General features: G+C 44.7%; 2 protein-coding genes across 2 annotated transcripts; both read right to left on the bottom strand.

Moving 5' to 3' along the window:
- Nucleotides 1-8: 8 nt before the first annotated feature.
- On the bottom strand, nt 9-4204 carry ccdc14 (coiled-coil domain containing 14). The gene is made up of 11 exons (XM_023426946.2): nt 4047-4204; nt 3393-3448; nt 3227-3302; nt 2996-3068; nt 2777-2878; nt 2003-2677; nt 1472-1583; nt 1291-1367; nt 1042-1185; nt 722-824; nt 9-609 (listed from the first exon to the last, which is right to left on the bottom strand). Exons 1-11 carry the CDS (start codon nt 4068-4070, stop codon nt 156-158), a joined length of 1896 nt encoding a protein of 631 aa, XP_023282714.1. The 5' UTR covers nt 4071-4204; the 3' UTR covers nt 9-155.
- A 612-nt stretch (nt 4205-4816) lies between these two features.
- Nucleotides 4817-11893, bottom strand: ddx4 (DEAD (Asp-Glu-Ala-Asp) box polypeptide 4). The gene is made up of 23 exons (XM_023427024.2): nt 11770-11893; nt 10978-11008; nt 10845-10893; nt 10717-10761; nt 10582-10638; nt 10170-10190; nt 10021-10083; nt 9319-9360; nt 9201-9227; nt 9024-9083; nt 8888-8923; nt 8774-8809; nt 8636-8680; nt 8406-8548; nt 7696-7848; nt 7462-7616; nt 7220-7349; nt 6959-7125; nt 6742-6887; nt 6272-6371; nt 5791-6061; nt 5520-5618; nt 4817-5408 (listed from the first exon to the last, which is right to left on the bottom strand). The coding sequence occupies exons 2-23, from the start codon at nt 10996-10998 to the stop codon at nt 5322-5324; spliced, it is 1953 nt and encodes a 650-aa protein (XP_023282792.1). The 5' UTR covers nt 10999-11008; nt 11770-11893; the 3' UTR covers nt 4817-5321.
- Nucleotides 11894-12343: the final 450 nt, after the last annotated feature.

Genomic DNA, 12343 nt, shown 5'->3' with positions numbered 1-12343 from the left:
TATACATATACTGTATATACATAAAATGCTTTATTTCATATTTGTTAAATATCACTTTACATTATAAATGATCAAAAACACACAGAGAAAAACACCATGCAGAGAGGAGCTGAACCTGGAAAACCTCCTCAGGTCCAGATCCAGCTGGGTCTGGATCACCTCTTCAGGTCCAGTTGGATGGTCTTCTGCAGACTGGCTATACTGGCATCCAGAGCTGCCAGACCGTCTCTGAATGCTGCCTCATCTCTGGTGTCAAAGGTGGACCCGGACCTCATGGTCCAGTCAGACCACACAGACTCTATGTCACACTGGGACACAGTGCAGTCCTGCAGTCGGACTTGCTCCCTCTCAGGCCGCCATGATGGATCCAGGTGAGGGTTTAGGTGACAGGCTGAGGTCTCTGCAGGTTTGTGTGACCTTGTCTCTCTCAGGTGGACTGGGATCAGAGTCTTTGGCTCAGTGTGTGTGGGACCCAGCTGGTCCAGAGACCTCAAGTACTGGGTGATGCGTTCAGGGGCGGTCTCTGCTGGTCTCTGCTGCTGGTTTGTGTCTGATCCTGAACTGTCAACGAGTGTAGGAGAACCTGAAGAGTCCTGGTTCTGAAGGATCCTGGAACACAGAGAGGAGGGGGCGAGGCTTAATGACCTCACAACCACCTGCTGAACTCAAAGCAATCACTAATATTTTACACACACACACACACACACACACACACACGTACCTGTTCAGGTTTCCTATCTCTTCCAGTCTTTGTTGGACGAGTGAGGCTAACTCACTCTTCTCTCGCTCGCTCTCCTCCAACCTGCTTCTGACTGCTTCCAGCTCTACACACACACACGCATATTAATTAATTAAAATGTTGATGTGACTCTTAAACTTTAAACTGATTAATTATTATTGATTATAATTATTGTCTGTTAGGATCCAGTCTGACTCAGGTTTAGTCCACAGAGCTTCATCATGTGTTCACTGGTAAACTGGTGAAGGTCTGTGGACTGATCAGGACTGATCCAGACTCAGCAGGTCTCAGAGAGTCTGCACCTGTCCTGATGACTGTGTTCTCTGCCTCTCTGTCTCTCAGCTGGCTCTGTGTGTCCTGCAGGGCGCTCCGTAGCTCTGCCAGGTCGTCCTGGACTTCCTGTAGTCTGGACTGAGCAGCGGTGAGCTCCTGCTGCAGGGCCGTCACTGTGGAGACACACAACTCGCATTATTCACACCACACAAATACACACATTCTGTCGCCAGCTGCATACACACAGACACACACAGACACACACACACACACACAACCTTCTGAGTTAAAGAGCATCTCCATGTTCTTATGTCTCTCTTTGTCCTTTAACTGCTGGTTCCGAAGCATCACTTGTCTGACACACAGAGAGAGAGAGAGAGAGAGAGAGAGAGAGAGAGTCGTCACAGACATCAGTTAGTGATGTGTGTGTGTGTGCGTGTGTGTGTGTGTGTGTTTTACCTGTGGACCTGGATGTTCTGGTTCAGGTGTGGATCAGTCTCAGTCTGGATGTTCATCAGTGGTGAGGACACCGTCTGCTCCAGATGACTCAGCAGCCTCTCTGCTACACTGCCTGCACACACACACACACACACACACACACACACACACACACACACACACACACACACACACACACACGGTCTGTTTATATGTGGTCAGTCTGGTCTACAGGACTGAGATCTCTGAACTGGTCATATCCATGACGACAGCTGAGCTGACATCTTGTCTCACTGTGTCTCTCAGCCTCACACACACACACACAGATGTCACAGTGTGTGTGACTGACACCTGTCAGGACCAGCTGCCAACATCTGGATTTAACCACACAAACAAACAACAACAACAACAATATTTCTAGATTCAGGATGTTATTTTCTATTGGTCAAGTGTCATGTAACAGTCATGTGACTGAACCCTCAGACTGAGTCATGTGATCAGCCTCAGCTCTACCTGTGTGGTAATAGGACAGGTGTGAGACAGACAGGTTACCTCGTCCAGCGATCAGAGCCTTCAGTTCTCCCAGCAGATACTGGACTGTCTCTGCTCTGCAGGTCTCTGGTCTGCAGGTGTCTGGTCTGCAGGTCTCCCTGCTCTCTGAGTCCTGAGGGACTTCATCAGCCGGTCCAGGATCCAGGTGTGTGTTTGACATCTTCCTGGTACAGGTGTGTATGTGAGAGAGTGTGTGTGTGCTCTGGGGATCGATGTCTCTGACGGGAACAGACTCCTCCTCCTCTTCTACATCACACTCGGTGTCACAGTGAGTGGGCAGAGCTTCAGACAGGAAGTCCGGCTGATGGACAGGCAGCTGGCCTGAGTGAGAAGAGGACTGGACCACAGATAGGAGGACGGAGGCCTGAGGCTGAAGTGGAGGGATGGAGGTCTGGGACTTGGATGGAAGAGTGGAGGTCTGGGACTTGGATGGAAGAGTGGAGGTCTGGGACTTGGATGGAGGGGTGGATGTCTGGGACTTGGATGGAGGGGTGGTGGTGGAGAGGTACTGAAATCTTTGACTGTGTGATGGAGGGGGGTGGGACTGCAGCAGGGTCTGAACCAGCCTCTGAGGCGGATGCAGCTTCACTCCTGAGTGAGCAGCTGGAGACCGAGGTCCTGGTCTTGGAGTCACAGTGCCTGGTCCTCGCTGACAGGACTGAGGATTCTTCTGGACTGGAGAGAGATGAGGGAACCAGTTACTAACACACACACACACACACACACAGACACAGACACACACACACACACACACACACACACACACACACACACCTGTCTTTCTCTGCGGTTTCTTGAGGGCCTTCTTCCCCACTGAGGTGGATGGTCTGGATCTGGCTGCTCCACCTGTCACTGCTCTAGGAAGGCTGGCCGGGGCTTTAACACACACACACACACACACACACACACCTCAGTCAACTAATCAATTGATCAATCAGCTGATTGCTCAGCATTACTTGCTGTATTGATGAGCATGATGTTAAACTCCTCTACCTGCCTCATCAGCCTGAAGGATGCCACTGAGCAAGGCAGCACAGCGGTCCAGACCCTGATGGAGGGTGGTGACCTGAGGGGACAGAGACACAACTGAGCACCAGTCACTTCATGTCCCTCTAAAGGACTTCCTGTTTCACAGTTACTGTCTGTTCATTCGTTCACACTGTTGTTGTGTAGGTGACGCTGACACATGTTGGTATTACTGTCTGCTGCTGCTCACTTCAGTACCTGGTCTTCAGAGTCTGTGGAGTATAGAGAGTAGGCTGGTTCAGAACCGGCTGCTGGTCCAGGATGTGGACTCACTCTAACAGGACAAGATAGAGGGAAAAGTGAGAGGGTGTTAACAGAAACGCACAGAGTATCTACATTAAGAAGTGAATACAGGTGTACTCACTGTTTTCTGGTCAGCTGCACTCTGCCTCCCCCTGTCAGCCTCCCTGATGTCACCACCTGTCAGATACAACCAAACTCAACAGTCGGAAACATCTGGTCAGTCTACAGTCTGGAACATCTGGTCAGCCTTTAGTCTGAAACATCTGGTCACTCTACAGCCTGGAACATCTGATGGTTATTTCAGGTGAAGGACTGTAAACCTTCTTCCCTTCCCCTTCACATCAGCCCTGCATCCCATAATCTGAGCTCACACTGACAACAGCGTCAGACACTGCCGCTGAACAAGTTCATTATATTACTGTATCGAATGTAAAGTGCATTGAGTTCTGCTGATATAATCTTCATTTAATAGTGTTCATGAGTCAGTCAGATACACTTCATACTAACAGACTATTATTACAAGAACCAACAAATAAACTGAAACAAAAAACCACAGCTGTGTAATCTATAGTGTAACTTTGGATCACTGATTAAAGTATTAGTACTGATCGCATCTGATGATATTAACAGATGCTAATGTGTCTCATGTCGCCGCCAGACAGCAGATAAAACCAGCTTAACGTTTCAGCTGGTGTCGCCGTTAACCTACTGACAAAGAGCTAGTTAGCTATGGTAGTTATCTGACGTTACTAACTTTGACTGTTGTCGTTCTTACCTTATGTTTAGCTGTCGCTTTCATAGCTAACACCTTCACAAACTACTTGACGAGACTAACTCCACGTCCTGTCAAACAAAGGGGCCCCTTTCTTCTTCAGCTTTTAGGTCTGAAGTGTTTTTCTCCATGAACGGCTTCATTTGTTTTCTACTGGTTCCGGTTTCAACACAAGTTTGAAACGGGAAACATGAAGCTAACCAATCAAATTTGCTCCTGTCGCGATGACACAGCATGGAGTGGGTGGAGCTACAGACCAGGAAGGATGTGTCCGGTTGTGGGTAGAAAATACTGATTTTTTAATTCATTGCCTTTTAGTTATATTTTATTTATTTATGAATTATCCATATCCTTTCTATTATGCGTCTTATTTTAGAGGTTTTGTTTTGTCATTAATGTTTAATAACCATTTGTTTATATATTTATGTTTAATAAACATTAAGGCAATATGGAATGTTTTAAATAAGTTTTGTATTCCGTATTTTAATCCGAGTGAACGTGGCCATTAACAGGAACAGATCAGTCTAGTTATGTGATGGCCAGCGATTAGAAATAGTTCAACATGGCTGACCACATTTTCTGTTCATTTAATTTCGTCATTACTACAGTGCACGTCTCACTAACTGCTGCAGCCAGTTCAGAGGAGACTGAGTTCTTTGTCTAGTTTATTGGTTTCAAATTAAATTCAGTGTTTAGTAGTGATGTATTGATGATGTGCCATTTAAAAATAATTAAGATGTGATGAATAATTCAGTAACTGACCTCAGACTCAGTTCATCAACATTCAGTCCTTTTAATTAGGCAGCAATGATACACTTCGATCTTTACATGAACTTTAAAGGACGATGATCAGACTCATTAACCAGGTACCGCTGTCACACCCTAAACACAGGACAATAAATACAGGATTTGCTTTATTTTATTTATTGGTGATCTTTCTCCTGGTTGGAAACAAAATATATTTCAAATATGAGTCTTTAGTTTTGACTTTTGTTAAATGATTAAAAGAATAATAATAAAAAAAAAATACTCTGGTCAGTGAAGGTAAAGCTGACAGATCTCACTGAAGATCTGGTTTCATCCTGTTTAACATCTCACTTGACTTTTCACCATCATCCAGCCTGGGACCAGTTTTTCCTCTTTGTACAAATATTTTCTTTCAAACAAAACCACTGTGATAAAACTACAACAAGATGAACACCTGAAAAGAAAACAACTCAGGTCAATGTTGGTGTGTGTGCTGCTCTATTATTCCTCTAATGTTCCTCTCATGCTCCTCTACTCCCAGTCTTCATCATCAGCTGCAGCAGGAACAGCCGGCTGGCTCGTCATACTGCTGTCCTGAAAGGAGCTGCCCTGTGGACCCTGAGGACAGAGATGACAGAGTGAGGACAGGAGAGACAGTGAGGACAGAGGATGCGAAGTAAGGACACACAATGAGGACAGACTATAGACCAGAAGAGGGGACCCTGTTACCTTCCTGGAGTCTGTGGACGCAAAGGTCCTCCTGGAGGGGTTCACACCTGAGCCGCTGAACACACACTCCTCTAACCAGGAGGGCACTTCCTGCTGGGCCTGTCAATGAAACCAACAACTGAAATTATGAGGACTGACTGTGTCCTACACCTTCCTGCAGTTGAGGGACTCCTCCTCCAGATGCATGTGCAGACCGAGTATGAATATCACAGCTCATCAGTGAAGTGAGGGCTCAGTGTGAGTGCTGATCATACAGGTGGTCTCATGCTACCTTGGACAGGATGCTGACAAGGGACCCAGCCAGCTGTCCATCATTGTCGGGGTCATAGAACGACACCGCCCTTCCAGTGTTTCCACAGCGGCCAGTTCTCCCAATACGGTGGACGTATTCGTCTATATTGTTGGGGAGGTCAAAGTTCACCACATGCTGAACATCTGGAATATCCAGACCACGGGCAGCAACAGAGGTTGCCACCAGGACTGGACATCTCCCAGAGCGGAAGTCTGCCAGGGCCTGCTCCCGTTCCCGCTGCTCCCGGTCCCTGATAGACGACACAACACATGACCATCTGAGCTAAGGCTGAGAGGACCATGGGTCCCTGAACACATCACCATCTACATTAAAACTAAGGGGAACATAGATCCCTGAACAAGTCATTAATTGCACTAGCCCTAAGAGGAACAGGGGTGCCTGAAAATATCACCATCTGCATTAAAAGTAAAGGTAAGTAAAGTAAGTAAAAATCACTTACCCATGGATGCTGGTAGTTGGAACCTTCTCCTGGCACAAGAATGTGGCAATAAAATCAGCCTGTCTCTTGGTCTCCACAAACACCATGGTGCGCTCCGTTCCTGCAACCAAGACCAGGACTGTGAGAGACCCAGCACCAGCTCATATTCCACTGTGGTAAAGTTTTAACTATAGTTGGAGCTCAGTGACAGACACAAAGCTTTAATTCATTATTCAGCGATAACAGGAGCTGCAGAGGTCTGTTTTTAAAGATACATGAAGCTGTGTAGTGATGTCTCCAGTAACTTGATCACCTTAATTACAAGCTTGTTCATGTATCATTGAATCCATAAGTTTCTACACGTCTAACTAGACAAACAAATGTGCTGCAGTACTGTAAACAACCTGTTAGTCTTCAGAAAACTTGTTTTTATTTAGAATTACTCTTACAGATGTTCATTAAACTATTATTAAAGTATTATCCAAACTTACCTGTTGTCTTCAGGATGTCAAGAAGCTGCTCCCTCTTGGAGAACTTAGTTACTTCAATAAACTTCTGCTCCACATCACTGCAAGCTCCGCCCACCACGCCCACAGCTAAGAACAGGTAGTCGGTCTTGAGGAAGTCAGCTGCCATCCTGTAAACACACAACATCCATGTCAGGTGTCCACAATAAAGCAGTTAAGGCTGTGAGGTCAGGGGTCAGACCTCTGGATGTCCTCGGGGTAGGTTGCGCTGAACATCAGGGTCTGACGCTGCTCTTTGGAGGGCATTCCAGGGGAGCCCACCAGGCGGCGCATGTCAGGCTCAAAGCCCATATCCAGCATACGGTCGGCCTCATCCAGCACCAGGTAGCGCAGCTTGTGGAGCCCCACCTGAAGTGTGCGCACACACACACACACACACACGTATCATAATTCAACTAAACATTGTGAACATGAAGTAACTGAAAGCTCTGAGCTCACTTACCTTTCCTCGTCCAATCACATCCAGCAGTCTCCCTGGAGTTCCACACAGGACGTTGCATCCTCTGCATATTTCCCTGATCTGGTGTCCAGTGCTGACTCCACCATAAACCACCACTGGGCGCACACAGGTCCTACAGCGTTGACAAGAGGCTGAGATTACAGCGTGCTTCACTCATCTTTCACTGTATGGTGTATGTCACATCTCTCTGGGAGATTTAAAGTTTAAACTCAGTGCAAACTCACCCAAAGGCGAACTTCCTGGCCTCCAGGTAGATCTGGTTGATGAGCTCCCTGGTTGGAGCGACGATGATTGCTTCAGGCTCCTGCAGTTCACTGAACTGACTGGCTGCCACGCCGTCTGCCATCAGCTGCTGTAGGATGGGCAGCAGGAACGCAGCCTGGAGGAGGAAGAAGACACATTTAAACCACGCCTACACACAAACCTGCAGGTCAGGTGTCGATTGTCTCTCGACTCACCGTTTTACCAGATCCAGTCTGGGCACAGGCCATGAGATCTCTGCCGGCAGAGATGATGGGGATGCCGTGCTTCTGCACAGGAGTCGGCTTCACGTAACCAGATTTACTGACGTTTTTACTCAGGGACTCGCACAGTGCTGCCTCAGCAAAGGTCTGAAAGCAACACATCAAAAACACACACAGCTTCACGTGTTGTCATGATGATGAAAGTCATTCACTAGTTCAGGTTACTAGACCAGGGAATCAGCTCAGTTTACAGGTCAGACACAAGTTTAAATATCTTCACCACAACAAAGCTTGCACCATCCAAACACAGAGGTTTGATTCATCGTTTCATGACATAGAAGAGAATTCATTCTGCTGAGTCAGGTTAAAACACTGAGTGCTGTGACTGTTTTAATTCAGCTGACTGACGTCAGTCTGTTAATGTGTGTACTTTCCCTTTAAGGCCACAACACTCACACCAGTTTGTAACGCTTCAAACACTTGCTGCATGTCTAGACTTACAGACAAGTTACTGTCAGGGCTGCTAGCCTTAATCATTTTTATCCAACTTTGTTAAGCTTATCGATTTATCATCAACTCTGAAAGACATAAGATGATTTATTTACCAAAGCATCTTTACATTTTGTCTTAGAAACCAGCTAATCTTTAATAGAGAATCTGTGAATCCTGTAGCTGATGAATAACATATATTTAGCTCTTCTCACCATGATGGCCTGTGGTGGGTTGGTTCCACTGACGTCAACCAGAATGTCGTCATACTTGTTGAAGTTGATGCCTGACTCATAGTGGGCAAAGATGGAGTCCTCATCCTCAGGGAGGGTTGGAGGGACGTAGGTGACCTTTGGTCCTGAGGGTCAGAACAGAAAGTCTTCAGGAGATGCAGGTTTAATCAACACTGATGGACATGGTTACAGACACAGGTTCATTAACTTACTATCACCATCGTTCCCATCCTTCTTCTCTGGATCTTTATCTTCTCCTACATCGCAAACACATGTCATTCACATCAGTGACATGTACAACATCCAAAATGAATCATTCAGTTAATTATAAAAACAACTGTTGCTGTCACCTCGAGCAAAGATCTGTTCATCTTTTCCTCTGTAACCTGCAACCACACATTTACACATTAACACACATGAAATAAATTACACTTCAAATAAACAACTGATGGTTCCTCATTTACCTCCTCCAAAGCCTCCTCTGCCTCCCTGGTCTCCACCTTGAACACATCAACCATCAGTCACCACCTCCTCACACCTCACATTACATAACAACTTCAAATCTATCTTGATTCACTTTTACAGGGATGAGTTTAATACCTTGTCTGAAGCCTCGTCCTCCCCTGCTGCCTCGTCCTCCTCGGCTTCCTCCTCTAAACCCTTTTGACACACACACAGTATTCAAACACACACATTCACATGCAGTGGAACATATTACAACCTCAAACTACAACAGAAACCTGGTTTTATTTTTGTACTTAGGTAAAGAACACCTGCCATTTTCACACACTCCATCATCTCCTCCTGTAGAATAGACAGTTCACACAGTCAGCTGACATGTCTATATGCCTTTCACCTGACTGAAGTGTCTCAGAACATATGGAAATATTACCACCGAATTCAATGCAATCCATTCCACCAAATCCTCTGCCGCGACCTGATGAAACAAACACATCAGAACATGACCTCTTCCAAGGATTCAGTTCCATGCACACTACATTTGTATCAGATTTTTTTTCTATTGAATTGTTTATGCCTACTTTTATTCTGTTCTTTACCTTTTATGTTGGTGTGTAGTGGGTTTTACAGCTGTGATTTGGTTGTAGGTTCGAAGCCGACCAAATCACAGCCGTGCTGTTTGTGTCATGTGAGCTACTGGATGCCTGGATTTCCTTCAGTATTTATGAAGTATTTATCTACCTGTTGTATTTGAAATCTACCAGGTGATCCCACCATAATCTGCTGATGCAGTATTTCAACTCCACACTGTTCAGAAGAGTTATGTTTTGACCCTGTCCCACACCTATCCCCACCTTAACTGTCTCATCTAGGATGCTTCCTGTGATGTTTGTGGTTTGAAATATTCTGAATGTTTTAAAGTGTTTGAATCTTTTGTAACTATAATCTGACTAGAGCTTCCTCCAGGAAGAGAGTTACAATCTTTTACACTCTACATGGGACCAGTGTTTGATATTCAACTCAAGTTTTCAGGGCTGCCACACAACTTGGGTATTTTCACAATTAAGTTTTTGTTCCTCTGTATTTAACATCTGGTTCAGGTTCACACAAAAACAGTTAATCACAGTTCATGTCTCACCTCGACCTCCTCTGCCTCTGAATCCCTCTCTTTCTCCTCCTGTGTTGTTCCAGCTGTCACCACCTGTAAAGAAGAGAGGAGGATCAGCACCAATAAGGACTGAGCCTCTGATAACTGGCTCCTGTTACTGTCATACTATCAGTACTTACCGTTTCCATGCTCATCACCACCTACAAACAGAGGTCAAAGGTTAGCTTCCCTCTACAGTGGAGGTCAACATCTGCATCAGTTTAAACTCCTACTGGGGGGTCTCATTTCAAATCCACAGGCCTGCTGGTTCTGACTGTTTGGAAGCAGCAACACTGTTTTTTCAGTGTAGATTCAGTTAAGTGACAGGCAACAGTAACTGGTTAATACGACTAAACACCTCAGTTTTGCCCAGGGATGGATTCAGTATAATACATATTTTAGTTGGATCAAAGCTTTTCAGTCATACATTGGCCTCTCAATAACAGACTTTATACAGACTAAAGCGCCCTTTTTAACGATAAAGAATCTTGTATTAAATGGTCAGACACTAACATTTTACAACTTGATTAATAATATAAGATGAATAGACACCTGAGGAGAATGAACTTGAAAATCCTCCTCGTCTGCCTCGGCCTCTTCCACCCCGACCTGCAGAGACAGAGAAGCACTGGTTATCAACGTCCTCTGAGGCAGAGATAATCACTGCATTTTCTTCTCCACACTCACCCCTTCCAAATTCACCATCACTGTTCATGAAGTCTCCCTGGGAGCCTAGAAACAAATGGCTCATTTCCCATAATGCATTATTTTCACTTCGATCACTGGATAATTTACACACAAAGGAGTTAACTTACCTTGACTTGAGGCGTGGCTGGTTAGTGTGACAGAACTAGTAGAAGTTTCCTGTAAACAAAGTCAAGGTAAAGCAGGTGTTGTCTGCTCATAAGCTGCAGAAAATTAACAAATGACATCAGTGAACTAACTTACCTCTTCTTCCCACTCGTCCATTTTAGTGTTCCTAAAAAAAAATGTATAATATTGAACAGCATAAGTTACACGACATGTTAGTTATATTAATCCTACATAAGTACTTAACAATGAACCACTGAAACACATTAAATCGTGTAAATTAGTTACAACAAAAGTACACATGAATATTTAATAAAAACAATTAATAACTTGTGAAGGTATAACAGTAAAGTTGACCTTGTCGATGACCGCGTGGATACAACGTCGAGTACCAGCCTCGTGGCTTTTCAAATTGATGCTATCCTTAGCTAAAGCTACAAATTTAACCGGTGGACGACGCAACTACGGGGGATATTAAATCTGTAATATACGCACCCGCTTCTTGGTTCGTACTTAAATTACCCTTAAAAAAAAACTCGACCCAGTACAACAAACTTTACCACAGTAAGCTACACTAAGCTAACACCACTGCTAACATTGCTTAGCTAGCAAGGTGGCTAATCTCGACTGAATCACAAGGAGCGGGACTGGTCACTGTTGCTTCAATTCGACCGCATACAATAAGATAACTGAAATAATATGCAATATTATTAGATGCGAGTTATTTGTAATAATTTAGTTTAGGTTATTAGTAATAGCTCAGGTTTGAAGGTGATGGTCATGGACGAAAATTGACTCACGGTCGACCCTGACTAAAATTAGCTAACTCGACATCAACAGAAAAGAAGCATAAAATATATATTATTGATTGCTGTTCGGTTATTTTAAATATATATAAAGACTAAATGTCGAAGTTATTCAAAACCTTACTTAATCAAAAGCTTCTCAAGCAGCAGTCGGTGATGGTGCTCGTCGTGGCTCCGCTCTGCTGCGTCAGGTCGCCGCTCAGTCTAGGGTGGTGTGCAAAGCTAACAGCTAGGGTTGCCAGTTCCGCTGCTTTCCCGCCATAGGAGCTACTTTGAATGTATAGGTGTGGTGTCAGAGTTTATCCGATGATGAATAGTTAATTTTCTAGATCATGACCTTGACCTCTGACTAAACAACTTTAAAATAATGTCTGTATTTTCTTTTATCATGAATTCCCAAACACTTGACAAATACACCTGTTGAGCAACTCTAATAACCTTTATATAATATAATATAATCTCTATATGTCAGCCTTGTCACTAGTGTACTTGTCTTAACCTGAACCTTTGTAGACTCCTTTGAATAATAAAATGTCTTATACTCTTACCTCACCTGGATGAAGTCTAAATTCATCAAGATGAACAGTTGTGCAGCAGCGGCCTAAAGATTGGCCCTCACTGAGGGGCAGGATGGTCAACACACTTTGCTTTGGAGGCCCCTGGTGGAGCTGGGCAGTGGTCACCATATGACTGCAGCT

This window comes from Seriola lalandi, unplaced genomic scaffold (assembly GCF_002814215.2).
Source record: "Seriola lalandi dorsalis isolate HSWRI2012SDOR001 ecotype SW California unplaced genomic scaffold, Sedor1 jcf7180002054850, whole genome shotgun sequence".
NCBI lineage: Eukaryota > Metazoa > Chordata > Actinopteri > Carangiformes > Carangidae > Seriola > Seriola lalandi.
Note: the sequence above shows the minus strand (reverse complement) of the source record. Positions and strands in the feature narration are given on the sequence as shown.